The sequence below is a fragment of the Mauremys mutica genome, chromosome 18 (assembly GCF_020497125.1).
Source record: "Mauremys mutica isolate MM-2020 ecotype Southern chromosome 18, ASM2049712v1, whole genome shotgun sequence".
Taxonomy (NCBI): Eukaryota; Metazoa; Chordata; order Testudines; family Geoemydidae; genus Mauremys; species Mauremys mutica.
Genome location: NC_059089.1, coordinates 19,590,360 through 19,607,265, shown reverse-complemented (window position 1 = coordinate 19,607,265; position 16,906 = coordinate 19,590,360). Strand labels below are relative to the sequence as shown.

The 16,906-nt window shown below is 44.7% G+C and overlaps 1 protein-coding gene across 2 annotated transcripts in view; it reads right to left on the bottom strand.

The window, feature by feature from the left end:
• The window catches only part of CFAP77 (cilia and flagella associated protein 77), a 95,396-nt gene extending 80,726 nt beyond the window's left edge, over positions 1-14,670 (bottom strand). Inside the window, exon 1 of one of the 2 annotated variants that reach the window (XM_044992920.1) lies at positions 14,298-14,670. In XM_044992920.1, coding sequence (XP_044848855.1) covers positions 14,298-14,468 — 171 coding nt within the window. In that variant the 5' untranslated portion in view covers positions 14,469-14,670. The remainder of the gene's footprint in view (positions 1-14,297) is intronic. The other variant, XM_044992919.1, reaches the window with a different exon arrangement.
• Positions 14,671-16,906: the final 2,236 nt, after the last annotated feature.

The following is a 16,906-nucleotide window of genomic DNA, read 5'->3' as shown; positions in this document are numbered from 1 at the left end:
TACAAAATGTATTATTTCCAGGATTTTCAGGATCGTGTAGGGAAATAAAGTTTTGCAATCCTTCCCCTCATAATAAGTCTGTCCAAAAATGATGTTGCTCATTCTGTTGAAAGATGGTTTCATTTTCTACTCAAAATTGGTATGAAAAATTTGCCTTGCCAAATGAACATTGTGTACTGAACTTGTCAAATCCTCTCTCCTGACACAAATAAAAGATAACATTGGGTGGCAGCATGTAAAACAGTTCTGACAAGACAGCTGGGATGGAAGCAAAGAAATACACGTTTCTCTTTTCCTTTTCTTAAGGAAGGTAGGGGAAAGAGCTGTAGGAGTGACGGGCCACTTGTTACCACTAAAAATACATTATCTAATAATTTAATAAGCCATTTCTGTGTGTGTTTTAAGGAAGATCATAGTGATCCTATTTCCAGCTAACGAAAACATGATGAACTCTCAACTTTTTCCAGGTACCAAAAAGCTGCCAAAGTGCGGAGTACAGCTGAATGAAAGGGCTATTCATTCAAAAGTTTAGAGCAGCACAATGTAGGCTGTAATTACTAGTTATAACACTGTGGAAAATTATTCAAAGTATGTTTAAAAATAAATAAGGTAAATGATAGCACTTTCATTAGATCTGTAGTCACACTATATGAGTGACTTTTTTTTCCTATTAAAATTGTTGATTGAAGGCCGTTAGCTGTTTATCAGCTCAAAATTACATTTCTTCTCTCTTAGGGGTTGCCTCCGTTAAAAATCACAACAACTGCCTAGTTAGTAACAAGAAAAGACTCCTAAAACTGCAATTTTAGGGGGGGAAAAACACAAGCATGAAACACAGATTGCACCTTCAAATCCCCAAAGGCATCACGCTTCTTTGTTCTGCTAAGAAAAATTAACCTCAATCTTGGCTCAAGGTCCCCCGATTGATTATCATAGTCATTTAAATACTGTAATCTCATTTTCAGCATCAGGGAAGGGGAGCGAAAAGAAGAAAAAGAGAGAGGGGAAGAGCGGGGGGGGGGGGGGGGAGAGAGAACAGAATAAATTATCTGACAAAAGGAAAAAGGGCCTTTCTGCTTACGGAGCCTATTTCAGATCCTTCCACTTGATTGGAAAAGTTGATGAAGTTTAAATGAAGCAGAATTAGAGGCTCAGGCCACTGAGTATTGATGGGGGCCCATGGAAGAATGTGCAATTCAATAGGCCTGATTTCTGTGGAAAACAGGGGAAAGGCCTAAATGGTATAATCTTCAATCAAATCTAACATCGACACTGACAAGGCAGGGTAATGAGATAGGCCAGATCAGGCATGTTGGTTAAAGAAATTAATCCCTCTTGCTGCACCAAGAGTTCAGCTTTGATGCCTATTGTACAGACCCCTGTCCCAGCCTATCTAAATGCTAACTAACTGTGAGTGTGATCTGGGACTGTGCTTTTCATTGCTGGGGCTAATCTGATAACAATTTTATGTCTCTGATTATGGAAGCAGAGATAGTGAAGGAGCCCATAACAGTGGCTCTGGGTGGAAAAGGAAAGGAAGAGAGGGGTGGAGACAGAGAGAGAGAAGAAGATACATTTTTTTGTGTGGATGTGATAGGAAACTTACATTTCAGTGTATATTAGTGCTTTAACACACCATAATACATGGTAATTATTGTCCTTACAATCGCCTCCTGGCCAGCTGATCTGTGTCTCATGGGACTATAGAAGGGGACATGTAGCAACCATGGAGGCAAGCTGAATGAGTCATAAGAAAGCAAACTTAAAGGGACATTGCCAGCTTAAAAATCATACTGTAAACAAAGAAATCTCTTTATCTGTGTTACCCAATAAGCATAATGAAAGCAGATTTTTAAAAAAATCCAAATTGCTCTTCACTCAATAGTCTTTAGCTCACTTTGAACATTTGCCATTCTCTTAGCTTGAGAATTTGGTGAAGGCAGTTTCACTTTTACTTTTAATGAAGTTTCACTTGCAGGTTCTAAGTGCTCTGGTTTTGGGTTGCAATCACAGAAGGGGGTGTCTGTTTAAAAATAAATATTTCCACTGGTATTAAAATATATGTATATACACCTCTACCCCGATATAACGCTGTCCTCAGGAGCCAAAAAATCTTACCGCGTTATAGGTGAAACCGCGTTATATTGAACTTGCTTTGATCTGTCGGAGTGCGCCCCTCACCCCGAGCGCTGCTTTACCGCATTATATCTGAATTCGTGTTATAATGGGTCGTGTTATATCAGGGTAGAGGTGTATAAAATAAACATGGTATGGAATATATCTTTCTACTGATTTATTTATCTAAAATTTTGGTCCAAGTTTCATTTGACAGTGTTGCTTTAAATCAATTCTAAATCAAAACAAATGCAAACAAAAAGTTACAATGCAATGTACTTTATTTTAAAGAATTGTAAAAGTTAAAATCAGAACATCCTTGAAAATTCAGGACTTTGTCTAATCTATATAGAGTGAGTGGCCAAGGTGAGAACTAAATCATTACTGCAAGATTACAAAGATTTTAGATACAATAAATAAACATAATACCTAGCCTAAGGGAATTGGCATGGTAAGGGGTTTTTGCCTTTTAAGAAAGTGTGACTCACTCTCAAAATGTTGAAATAAAAAATTGGTCCCTAAGACCTTTGTAATGGCATTTGGTTTGATCTATCTTCTGCCATCCAGTACATGGAAAGATGGACAAATTATTTTCACTGTAGTAAATCCTCTAAAAATAAAGAGATATTCTTATGACTTTCCTCCAGGAAACTAGAAATATACCTGTGTGCTTGAGAATTTTTCTTGCCTTCCCCATTGTGTAGTTCTTATTTCTTCTGGATGTTGCAATTCCTTATCTGAGCCTCTTCAGGTTTTTTTTACTGTATGCTCAGCCTGCTTTCTTCCGGCTCTTCCCGAGGTGCTGGGGTTTTTTGTTCCAGTAGGTAGGGCTGATATTGTGTTCTTACGAGTTTCTTTTAGTGGAGTCTAAGGTGTTGCTCTCAAGCTGCTGGGTTCTCTGCCTCTGGAGAAAGGTGTGTGAATGAGGCGGTATCATCAAGTATTTGGCTGAACTAGCAGAGGGGAATACACTTTAAAAGGAACTGTGAGAAACTGAATGGTGCTGGCCGATTTTGAAGACCTCTCTCCTCTATTTAAAAGGGGCTCACTCCCTCTGAGTTTCACTTGGAATTTGAATTAATCTGAGAACACCAAGAAAAAAACAACAACCCTGGTTTGGCATGGTTTTGGGTCCACGCCATAAACTCGTTGCTAGCCCAAAAGCTTCTTCAATCTTTCAAACGACACAGTCCAAGACTTAGGTTTGTCACAAAACGTTACAGCTTGACACCGCTCCAGCTGCACTTAGTGGCATTACAGCCTCATTTTATGCATGGCTCCATTTGTGACCTTTTTTCTCTTCCAGCTACGTTCTGTCCTCCTTTAGTTTAATTTCTTTGAGATTTCCCAGCACTGAAGGTTCTCACAAGAGGCAGTGTAGATGTTCTCTGCTATGACAACACTGCCATTATGGTTACACTATTACAACAATCCAGTCTAATGGTTATTATTGTATTGCCTAACTTTAATACTGCATCTTTAAATCAAAGCATCTTTGAGTCTTTATTTCCATTGTATTACACAGATAAACACAAGAGATTTTCACCAACGTAAAGGCTTTCACCTTGTGATGTCTATGGGTTTATTGGTCTCACTAATTTGTATTGTTTGGGTCGCATAAAGGATCAAAACTCCATCTTGCTCATTCTTTTATATACTCTACGCAATCCTTTTGGCTGAGCAACTTTCCATTTAATGTGCTACTAGTAACTAACTCCTCTGTCCACTGACCCACATTTGTCAGTTTCTAGCCTGAACCCTGATGTGCCTTTAAATTATTGTGAGAAAAATGCAGCATTTTCATTTGTAAAGAATATTTATTTACTACTTTGAAATGCCTTATTAATCTCAACAGTGACCATGTAAGATGTGGGATGGCACTGAAGCACACTGGGAGTTTAACTTCTTGGGTACCAAATAATTTACGTTTTAAAACTTAGATCAGTTCATGCTGAGAAGGGAACCCTTAGAAATCAGTGGATTGGTGAAAGAAAGCTCAGAAACCAGTTGAATGATTACTCAACGACCCAGCCCTACATTAATGTATTTATCTAATTAATTATTGAGCTACACTCTAGATTTCTTGGAACAGACTTTTAAAAATGTAACGTTGGCCTTAGATGGCAATAATGTAATCATAATATTTAGGACTCAAAGTGCTGCACAAACACTAATTAATCCTCAGTGTCCCTGACTGGTAGGTACAAAAGGCACCACATGCAGAGAATTTGGGTAAATAGAATAATTAACATCAAATAAACAAAGACTTTGGGCCAAACCCTGCTCACTCCGCTCATGCATGTCGTCTCATTTAGATAAGTGGGAATACTCACATTACTAAGGCAAGCTAAGATCTGGCCCCTTCAAATGTTTTAAACAGGAGATTTCTTGGTTCTGAATAACTAAGCCAATACAGAAATTGGGAAAAAGAACAATAACTTAAAGCAACAAAACTGATAATTAAGGGGAAGTTACTTAGAGTGCCTCTGGATTCCAGATCATGATGGATAAACAACCGCCATGCCACATTTGGCCCTCTCCCTGGCAGCCTCCACAGCGAGGTCAAAGGCTGAATGGGTTCTGAAGTCTTGAACATCTTCCCAATGTGCAGCGGCAGTCAAAAAAAACTAACAATGTTAGGAACCATTAAGAAACTGATAGATAATGAGACAGAAAATATCATCACGCCACTATACAAATCCATGGTACACCCTTGAATACTGCACAAAGTTCCGGTTGCCCCATCTCAAAAACACATATATTAGAATTGGGAAAGGTACAGAGAAGGGCAACAAAAATTATTGGGGGTATGGAACAGCTTCCCTATGAGAGATTAAAAAGACTGGGACTGTTCAGCTTGGAAAAGAGACAACTATGGAGGGAAATGATAGACATCCATAAAATCATGAATGGTTTGGAGAAAGTGAGTATGGAAGTGTTATTTAACCCTTCACATAACACAAGAACCAGGGGTCACCCAATGAAATTAATAGGCAACAAGTTTAAAACAACCATAAAGAAGTACTTTTTCACATAACGCACAGTCAACTGTGGAACTCGTCACCAAGGGATGTTGTAAAGGCCAAAAGTATAACTGGGTTCAAAAAAAGAACTAGATACATTCATGGAGGACAGATCCATCAATGGCTACTAGCCAAGATGGTCAGGGACACAATCCCATGTGGCCGGATGACCCTAAACCTCTGATTACCAGAAGCTTGGACTGGACGACAGGGGATGCATCCCTTGATAATTGTCCTGTTCTGTCCTTTCCTTCTGAAGCATCTGGCACTGGCCACTGTTAGAAGACAGGATAGTGGGCTAGATGGACCATTGGTCTGACCCAGTGTGGCCATTCTTATGTTGCTATGTTAACTATCATTTCACTCCTAGATTTGGTCCCTCCAGTTCACAGGGGAGGCATGTACATGAGGCAGTGTGTAGAACCTTGAACTGTTGCTGAATATGCTATATCTGTTCGGTGGTTAGCGTGATGATTTTACTATATGTCAATCTGTCACCTTTCACAAAGACACTATGTTCACATGCATATGAACATTAATGTGCTGTGTTATTGTTTATGAACATGTTGGTAAATTTCAGTAGCGGTGATCCTTTTTAAAAGGAAGCCCTTATTTTAGTAACTTAAAGTCCAATCCTCCAACTCACACAAAACTGTGTACGGATTCCTTACATGAGTGAAAATTGCAGGATTCCGCCCTAGGTTAGTCTGAGAAGGAGGAGGAGCAGGGATCTGGTTATTTTACAAGTTGCTAGCAATACTGTTGTATAATTTTTGTAAATGTGCCCTGATACAATTATGGAGAAATTTCTAAAATAAATAATAGTGTGAAGGTGTAAATCTAGTAGTGTCACAAGGCACAGCAATGCAGTTTTGAATCTCAGTGCACTAAATAGGCATGGTTTGCTTAATAGGGTGATTGCTCTTGCCAAGAAAATGGTGAGAAACCAAGTGGCCAAAGGTTAAGCAGAGCATGTTGGCTTTGTAACACTGGCTCATGCAAAGACAGAGGGTGCTGGTGAGACTAGTTGACAGTTGCAGTTTTACCTTGGCACATGGATCTAACTATTCAGTGAGTGCTTAAGAAAAGAGAATGATTAGGAAAGAAGGTTGAAGATATGAAATCGGATTTAACTATAGATACAAGAAACTAATTCATGATGATTAGAGTACATACAAAAAACTGTTAGGATGATGATGCTGGATGCAGGCGTGCTAACAGAGGCCCGAACTGCAAATGAAGGTGGGTAACCCAACAATAACTCACGGGTGTGCTTAGAGATAGCCTTGATTAGTGCATTTTATAAGTTGAAATAAATAGCCTTTCCGTCCCACCACACATATTTATAGCTAATGTCTTTCCTTAACCTAGTTTCCTGGATTTCTGCAGGGTGTACTATCACTTTAACTTGATGCAATATGGTTTTTCTTTCTTGTCTTCTTCCTCCCTATCCCTTATGCCTCTGAAAACAAAATTACTTCTGTGAGTGACTTTCCATGTTGCCTCAGACTGTAACCAATCGGATTGTTTAGGAGTATCTGGTAGCAATATTACTGAGGCTTTTTGAAAAAATAAATCTGAATGCCATGTTGGGGAAAGTTTCCGGCCTATTATTCACCTACATACCAGGTGGAGCCCCTGTGAAACATTCTGGACTGAAGATCCTGGAAACTGAAGTACTCTGTGTAGCCATAGAATTGCCAGAGCAAGGGCAGCAGCAGGTCTAGCTTTACCCACCCTATCTCACTTTGACTTGGAAGGAATGGAAGTTCAGTCTCTCTGCCCTACTTAATCCATTATTGCTCTGCTGTGACTGCAGGGCTAATGGTGATGGGATCAGCATTGTCATCTCTCATGATTTTATCAGGAGTTTTGTGATATATTTTACTTGTTTTTAAAGCCTCAGCTCACATACTTAAGTTATTGCCTGAGTATCCTAGCTTTCATTTTTTGTTTAAAGGCAGTTTCTAGCCTTTGTGGCTATGGACAAAAGCTTAAAAATGTGACCTCCCCACCGCCTCCAAATGCTACCACAGAAGGCAAATAAAAAGAACCTCAGATCTGTTGCTTTTAAAATTTCATGCTTTTTAAGCCAATCTGATGATTGTGGGGAGGTTGACTCATGATTCTGGAACACTTAGAGCGTTAGCAAAGCTCTGGTGGTTTTTTGTGGTGGGGAAGCCTGAGCTCTGGGACCCCGACAGACCTGCCCATTCACAGAGGCCAGCATATTTAGGCATTTTTAAAGTAGCTCTGTCAAGGTTAGGCCCTAGCTGCACAGGGCTCCTGGGTGGCAACTCTGACTTTTTGGATTCTTTCCATCCTTGTTTTTCAAGCTGCTGGTTGCTGACACTGAAGTAACTTTTTTTAAAATTGCATCTGGCTTTTCTATGAGACTCAATGGAGGCAAACTAGTATGTGTCTTGGGTCACATTCCTCCCTGCTGTAGTCAGGTCTGGGGCTTCCTTTCTTGAAAGTGCCCCTTTAAGTGGCTTACAACTAAGCACATGCTTTGGTACCCATAACATGTGATTTCTATATAGTGTATTTCATACCCTAGGTCTCTCTCAAATTACATCTCAAATCACAAGTAGCTTTGGACTGTAACCATTATATGCTCCGCCAATGTAAGACCTGATTTTGAAAGGTGCTATATAACCTCAACTCCCAGGATCAGCCTTAGAGCTTTGACTGAAGGAATGTTGGCCAGGATACCAACATTATCATCAACTCTTTTTAAAGAGTGGTATAGGATCTTTAATTTCCACCTGCAGAGATATCAGAGACAGACAGAGAACACTGTTTTAAAATGTTTCACGCAAAAGCTTGCTCCTTTACCAGTTCAGGACTCCCATTGCCATGCTCCTCTGCAGTGACTAAACTCAGGCCTTGGAGCTAGAGTTGAACAAATGACTTCTTGGAGGAGCCATAAGAACACTATCAACTGAGCGATAGTGACACACGTAACTCTAAGCCCAGTTCTGTAGCTCTTAAATTGACTTCAGTGGAAGCTTTGTCTCTATAATAATGTTGTGTACTGGGTAACAAATGCATACCAATTATGATATGATACATACGTGGCAGAACTATCCCAATTTATATTTTTTGTAAACATATAATTTATTCAGCAGATCGGTTGTTTATACCTGCTTTGATGTAAAGCATGTGCATTAATTGTGAGAAGTGCTTTTACCCAATACACGGTAGCTACTCCTTAACTGAGCATGACCTTAACTCTCAAATAAATACATAATTATTTAACACCTTTTTTAATAAAGGGGGAAAATATTGACTCATTTTAGTTAGTGAAAAATCATAGTGATCTGTTAACATCTGTCCTTATAAAAATCCTTCTAAAATTTTAGTTGGAGGGAGGGATGAAATGTAGTACAATCTTGTCCCAGGCAAATTCCACTTATAACAAAAGGAAGTGTCATTTGATAACATAGCTGAAGGATCCAGTGAGTTAACAGCCTTCAGATTTTCAGGTTATAAAATGAAGTTGGTTTTGAGATGCAAGCAAAAAAAAACCTACTTTTTTCTTTGTATTCCCGTTATATAATCACCACGTTGATTTTTAAAGAAAAAAATTTAATTGCTGGAAGTTTTTATATCATGTTTAAAACTCCGATTTTTTATGGCTAAACTACAAACCCCATGGAATTCGGGTGGGCGAGATTATAAAAGGAACTCAAGCCCTAACTACAGTGACACAACCTGAACGATATTCGTAGGAATGGCACCACTGTATGCTGTAGTAAAATGAGGAAATTAAGCAGGAGAGGCTGCCTCCAAGAGGAGAGAGGAAAAAACACAGACACAGTTCAACTGCTTGCAATTTGCTCAATGCTGCTGACTCAAGAGAGGCTTGGCATTGACTGAGGCAGACCTTGCTTCTCTTCATCCTCTAACAAGAAGCAATCACAGCCCCACAGTACTGCAGGGAGGAACACTAATAGGTCAGCATTTTTTTCCCAGCCCTTGGCTGACGATTGGGATTCAAGGAGTTGGTTGATCCTTGAGGCTATTCTGCGAGTGCCATCAAGAGGACAAAAGCTGTAATTCAAGTGGCTGCCAGGGGGAAAAGCAAATCAGTTACTTTTTCATACCTACAAAACTGAGGTCTGCTCAGGGCTGAGCTTATGATGTGCAGGGCCCCAAAGTTCCAGAAAGGCTGCGGAGGAGAAATCAGGCTAAAAGCCCCAGCGCTGAAGTGTGCGTGGGCATTTGCTGGTGAGTGGTTTCCTTCAGCTCTGCATCCACTGCTAAAGGGGTGATATTGCTGAACTCATACAGGCTGCGGAAGCCTCTCGAGAGTAGGGTCCCAGAGCTGCTGTTTGCTTATGTTTATGACAAGCCCTCAATTTACTCATACTGCTTTATGATATTAAATATAACTTCTATTTAAATTAGATGCAAACCAGGAGGAGGAATGGAGCAGACACTCACTGAAATAATTTTTTGTTAAAAAAGGCATAACAGTAATACAAACAGTGTCTGTAAAAATGCTGAAAGACTTGGAATGCCCCCCACAGGTCAGGCTTTGGTGATTTCTGTGCAGAAGCAGAACTTTACCGACATGAATATGACTGAAGAAAAAGGTGACAGAAAAAGGCTAGTCTGAAATGTCTCTTTCAAAAGAAGAGACATACAAGAAGGTTTACAAGGTGCTCAGATCCGGCAGCGATGAGTGTGTATAAATATATGCAAACATATATTTAGCAAGAGATTACTATATTACAGCAGTAACATGAGAGGAATTTAAAACAGCCCCAAGTCTCTCTGAATACTCAATGGATGAAGTCTGGTTACCAAACTCTTCCTGAGTATTGCACTAAAAGGAAAGCCTAGAAGCCAGAGACTAGAAAAATATCACACACACCATTTGTAATAATTTCAAATTGGAGTGAATTTAGTAACCAGGAAGCAAGAGCCTAACAGTACAGTCATCCTGCCAGAAGCTGCTAAGCATCCTTGTTTATTGTTGCTAGGTGTTGATAAACAGCTACCAAATCCAATGGCTACATCTTAGCAGTGTGTGATCTCTGTCACTCTTTGAGCGAACTCCCAGGGGTGCTGTACCTCAGTTCTGAGGTGCAGTCAGCACCCATTGTTATTCTAGTTATGATCTTGAGAGCATGTCAGCCATGCACAACATTGTGGTAACTTATGTGGATATGTAAGTAAGATGTAATCAGCAATTCATTTTTCACTTGTAACTAGGGAAAAGCTGAGCTTGGGGAGTGCTCGGCTCTGGAATTTTGATTTAGGCCCATTTCCACTTGTGACGTAGGCTGTGCCCTTCTCCATTCTATTGTTTTTAAATGAGAAATAACAGTTCACAACACCTTCTCTCCATAAGCACATTCCTACCTTACAAGCCCCAGATTAAGACGTTGCTACACTGTTTGATATTTACTGTGGGATTCCCATCTCCACTGCCCCACAAGCCCTGAACAGCTGCAAACTTGCCAAGTTTTCATTTTCTAACGCCTCCCACTCCCAACTGATTATCTCCCCCCTGCCCCCCGAAATCCTTTTCCTGCTATCATTGGCAAAGTTAAATTGCTTTTTAAATGAATGATCTCTCTCTTTTTACAATTGCTCTAAAGAGATGCCTGAGGCATAGTGCAGGATCTGATCGAGACAAGCTTTGTGAATGTCTTTCTGGCTTATTTCTTATTTTAAGGTACTGGGGGGGGGGGGGGGGGAACGACCCAAAGCACAAATTAGGTATGTACAAAAGTATTGAAATGCAGCCAATTCTAGGATGTAAGGTAAGTAACAGACACACAACACAAGACACAAAAGTAGAGGGAAATGATACTTTGCCCAAGGACACTGGGGCCAGGGCCGGCTCTAACATTTTTGCCTCCCCAAGCAAAAAAAAAACCAAAAAAAACCCCGAGTGCTGCCCCGCTGAAACAACCCCCGCCAAGCGCCACCCCGCCGAAACAAAAACCAAACCCCCTAAGCGCTGCCCCACCGAAACAACCCACCCGAAGCAGTGCCCTGCCGAAACAAAAACCAAACCCCCTGAGCGCTGCCCCGCCAAAAACAAAACCAAACCCCCCTGAGCACTGCCCTGCCAAAACAACCCACCCCCCCAGCGCCGCCCCGCTGAAACAACCCCCCCGAGCGCTGCCCCGCTGAAACAAAAACCAAACCCTCTGAGCGCTGCCCTGCCAAAACAACCCCCCCAAGCACTGCCCCACTGAAACAAAACCAAAACCCCCTGAGTGCTGCCCCGCCGAAACAACCCGCCCCCGCCAGCGCCGCCCCGCCAAAACAACCCCCCCTAAGCGCCGCCCTGCCGAAACAAAAACAAAAAACCTTGAGCTCCGCCCCACCGAAATAACCCACCCCCCCAGCGCCGCCCTGCTGAAACAAAAACAAAACAAAAAAAACGGAGCGCTGCCCCACCACCCCAAGATTGGCTGCCCCTTAGAAGGTGCCGCCCCAAGCACGTGCTTGGTCGGCTGGTGCCTGGAGCTGGCCCTGACTGGGGCAAACCTTGCCACAAAAAGTACCCTATGATATTTCATGTACACAGAGAACCTCCATTTCTAAGATCTAGTCTGAAAGGCGCACACAGTAAACTGCATGAAGCTCAATTTATCCACCTGAGAAAGATATAAGCTGAGCTGATATGGCCAAGAAGTCTGGAGGTCTCAGAAGTGGTATTAACCCTAGTAGTCTGGCTAAAATGTCAACTTAGGCCTTATACCTGGCTAAGCTAAATCCAGCCTCTAAATTTACAACTGGATGCAGGATTTTTCTTCACCTCTTGCCCTCCATTATTGTTTAGTGTTGCTAGGTGCTGATAAACAGCTACCACATCCGGCACCTGCATTTCAGTAGTTTACGATCTCTGCATGTCCCGTAACTACCTTCCAGGGGTGTGGAGGCTCAGTTAGTTAATATTTGTAAAATGCTTTCAGATCCTGAGATGAAAGGTATTATAGAAAGGCAAACTGTTATTGCATTATTATTTTTGGACCACTAAGCCCTGTTCCTGCTTATTAATGAAAAGATACTAATCTCCTTGAGTGAGAGAGAGAGAGAATTAACATTTTCTATCACTACTATATAGATATGGGGATTTCTTTCCTTTTAGTCTCCCCCTTTCCCAATATTTCATTCTGAAAACTTTTACCAGTTTTGGTGGCCATGGGATCAGTATTGGCTCCCTCTACCCCTGTACATACAACTATTTCCCCCTTATCTTGGTTACTGTATGATCTCTCTAGCCCATTTTCTCTGTAGCTTATAGTACGGATGGCAGATGTGTTTGTTTTACTGGTACTCTTGTAATTGTTATTGTTATAGTGTAAATTCTGTTTATTGTTGAAAAATTAACAGATCTAAAATTGTTTACCCCAATGGAAAGCTTGTTTCTAAATACCAACATTTATTAGTAAGTAATTGTATTTTAACAAGTATTTTCACAACTCCTCTCTGCCTGGAACGTTTATTTTCAGAGATCACTTGCATCTCAGCATTAATAAGAGCAGGACACCACTGCATGATATAAATGTATTAAATGCTGCTCTCTAGCGTTTAAAACTGCACCAGCAAGCACTGCTCGTCTATTCAATACTTATAAACATGCTGTCACTGCTCAACGACGTTACTATGTCAGGGAGATCAAGGTCACTGGTCTTTATCACAGCCATATAGTAAACTTACCCTGCTACTACATAATCTGGCATTGCTATTTACCCTTTCCTGGTGGTGGGAGGAGAGGAAGAGGGTACTTTGGTTGTGGTGTAATCTGGACCATTTTCTGCTGAGCGGGGGGACTCCTTAGTAGGACTGGGGAACTAGGGAACCTCCCCTCCAGTAATGGAAGTTCAGGAACTAGCTCTCTGTTCCCCTGGGAGATGTGTGTGGCTCTTTCTTTTCCATGGGGCTCTTTCTTATCCTTGGGGGACATGGATGGAGGGTCTTCCAAGGAGGTGGGCACCCAAGTACCTTGAAAACAAGTTGATTCTGCACCATGCTCTCCCCAGAAGTATGAAATCTACTGGGGGAGGGATTGCTCACTTAGGGTGGAGGATGGAGTGAGGAGTGTCCTGGAGGGCTCTATGATGGGGGAGGATTGTATCTGGGGGCTTCTAACGAGGGTTGCCCCTCTCCTTGGCTCCGAGTGGAGTCTTCACTATGCAGTCTGGGGGAAGGTGGGTATTTGGGACAGGGGTTCCCCCCAGGTAGGGTGGGGTCTCCCTCTGCCCAGGTGGGAAGTATCTATGGCTATGGGAGATTTCTGCCGAGGGTGCCCCTCACCTTGGCTATGAGCGGGTTCTGCACCAGGCTGTCCGGGGGAAGGTGGGTGTTTGGGGTAGGGGTTACCCAGGCAGGGGATGTCTATGGGGATCTGTGCCGGGGGTGCCCCTCACCTTGGCTATGAGCGGGTTCTGCACCAGGCTGTCCGGGGGAAGGCGGGTGTTTGGGGTTACCTGGGGGGGTGTCTATGGGGGATCTGTGCTGGGGGTGCCCCTCACCTTGGCTATGAGCGGGTTCTGCACCAGGCTGTCCGGGGGAAGGTGGGTGTTTGGGGTTACCTGGGGGGGTGTCTATGGGGGATCTGTGCCGTGGGTGCCCCTCACCTTGGCTATGAGCGGGTTCTGCACCAGGCTGTCCGGGGAAGGTGGGTGTTTGGGGTTAAGGTTACCCAGGCGGGGGGTGTCTATGGGGGACCTGTGCCGGGGGTGCCCCTCACCTTGGCTATGAGCGGGTTCTGCACCAGGCTGTCCGGGGGAAGGTGGGTGTTTGGGGTTACCCAGGCGGGGGGTATCTATGGGGGACCTGTGCCGGGGGTGCCCCTCACCTTGGCTATGAGCGGGTTCTGCACCAGGCTGTCCGGGGGAAGGTGGGTGTTTGGGGTTACCCAGGCGGGGGGTGTCTATGGGGGATCTGTGCCGTGGGTGCCCCTCACCTTGGCTATGAGCGGGTTCTGCACCAGGCTGTCCGGGGAAGGTGGGTGTTTGGGGTTAAGGTTACCCAGGCGGGGGGTGTCTATGGGGGATCTGTGCCGGGGGTGCCCCTCACCTTGGCTATGAGCGGGTTCTGCACCAGGCTGTCCGGGGGAAGGTGGGTGTTTGGGGTTACCCAGGCGGGGGGTATCTATGGGGGATCTGTGCCGGGGGTGCCCCTCACCTTGGCTATGAGCGGGTTCTGCACCATGCTGTCTCGGGCCACCCCCAGCCGCTCGTTCTCGCTGCCCGGCTGCACTTCGGCCAGGGTCCTGGGCCGCCGCGGCGGGGGGCAGATCTGGCTGGCGCTGCGGCGCCGGGGGAGCTCCTTGGGGCCGCTGGGGGCCGCCGCCATGGCCGGGGTCCCGCTCCGGCGCTCGGGAACGCGGTGCCGCTGGCTCCCGGGACCCTAGACCGCACCAGGCGGGAGGGGGGCAGGTTCGGGAGAGGGAAAGCGGAGACACCCCCCACCTGGGGCGGGGGCACCCTGCGGGCGCAGGGAGAGAAGGGAGGCGAAGACCCCGTCCCTGAGACCCACCCCAGCGGGGCTACAGCTGGGGGGGGGGCAATAGGGACCGCTGTGAGGGGAGACACCCCCCCCGCAGTGATGGAGCGGCCCGTTGCCGGGACAACGAAGGACGCTAACAGGCTCAAATGGATATAGGAAGGGCTTCGGGGCGGGGAAAATGACTAAGGGGCGGGGAGGCTCCCAGGCACTAACCCGGCCTCCTCCCTCCCAAGCAAGCTGTGACCCCCGCTCCTGCCCTGCTGGGGGACGGGCCCTGTCACAAGCCTTTTGCTGTGCCAGAGCAGCAGCAACGGAGGAGGAAACCTGGGTCACCAAAGTACATGAGACCGGCCCTACTGGGTCGGACCAAAGGTCCATCTAGCCCAGTATCCTGTCTTCCAACAGCGGCCAGTGCCAGGCGCCCCAGAGGGAATGAACAGAACAGGTAATCGTCAAATGATCCATCCCCTGTCGCCCATTCCCAGCTTCTGGCAAACAGAGGCCAGGGACACCATCCCTGCCCATCCTGCCTAGTAGCCATTGATGGACCTATCGTTCTTGCGAATACTACTGAAGCCCCATTTAAACCTTGCATCCGAAGAAGTGGGTATTCACCCACGAAAGCTCATGCTGCAAAAACGTCTGTTAGTCTATAAGGTGCCACAGGATTCTTTGCTGCTTCTACAGAACCAGACTAACACGGCTACCCCTCTGATACTTGACATTTAAACCTTGTGCATACATTCAACTATGATTCTCACAGTGGATTACTCAAAAAACCTCAGACTCCAATCTTAAAAAGACTTGTGCACAGCCACTGCTCATAGTGTATAAAGTTAAGTGTCTGTGTCTTTCCAGGATCACAGCCTAAAGTTATACCCCCACTAGAATCTGCTTTAATCCTCACTGAAAGATTTTTTTTTTTAATTTCTGAAGGAAATGCATCCTTAAAATGTTGTTGCTAAGCAAATCTTTTACTCACCTGACCCAACCACCACCATGAAAAGAAGCAGGACATACACTTTTACTAGTAGCTGTGATTGGCAGGACAAAGCAGAAAAGCAAAATGCCCACTTGGCAAGGCTAGCTGCCTTTTTACATCAAAACATCCTAACTGGATAATATATATGGAGATATACCTATCTCATAGAACTGGAAGGGGCCTTGAAAGGTCATCAAGTCCAGCCCCCTGCCTTTACTAGCAGAAACAAATACTGAGTTTGCCCCAGATCCCTAAGTGGATCAAGCTCACAACCCTGGGTTTAGCAGGCCAATGCTCAAACCATGGAGCTATCTCTCCCTCTGCAATGTTCTACTTCAGGTCACTGATGATGATCATGCTGGATGAGCTTTTGACCAGATATGATAGGCAAATGGATATTTCAGCTTTTAGCTTTTTAAAGCAAATGAGCACCATGCACCTCAACTGTGCAAGCTCTTTTTTTAAAAATCAGTCTTTGAAACTTCTATACTGCATTAATAGCTGTGCAGGGAAAATGCATGTTACAATGCACATACAAGATCCCTGAGCCTTAGAGCCCTGTGCAGATACAAAATTTGTATCTCTTCCCATGCATGGACATTCACAGATTATCAGGGCTCTACTGATCCTATAATTTACTGCAGGCATGTGCACTGTGTCCAGGTAAAGTGATTTGCATGATCAGGCCTTCCCAGCAGCTAATTACATGGTCACTTTAAAACATTTTCTCATCCAGGTTGCTCACACAAACCTAGAATTGGAATATTTAAAGCACAGTTTTTGGCCACATTTAGGGCGAGAAGATGTCCTGATTTTATAGGGACAGTCCCGATTTTGGGGTCTTTTGCTTATATAGGCTCCTATTACCCCCCCCACCCCCGTCCTGATTTTTCACTTTTGCTGTCTGGTCACCCTAGCCACGTTTTTACTTTTGACCTTCCTGCCAACAAAAGCAGCTTCCCAGGCAGGTTTCCAGGAAGCTGCAGGCCGGGTCCCAGGCCCGTCGTTAGGCTCTAGTACAGTGATGTACACTCGGGGCTGGGCACGTGTACTGAGGACGCAGTGGGACGTGTCCGGCTGTTGTGCAGGTTTCCCACTGAACGAAGCCGATGGGCTCAGCAGCGCCGCGGGCAGGACAAGGTGGGCTTGGCCTGGCCCGGGAGAGGAGGGGATTGGCCGGGCTCACCACAGCCCCGAGGCTGCGGGGGTCGGGGGAAGGGCCCAGGCCTAGTCGGGAGATGCGAACCAGGCCAGGCCCAGCCCGCTGAGGCGCAGGCGCGGCGGGGCACCGCGTTCTCGCCTC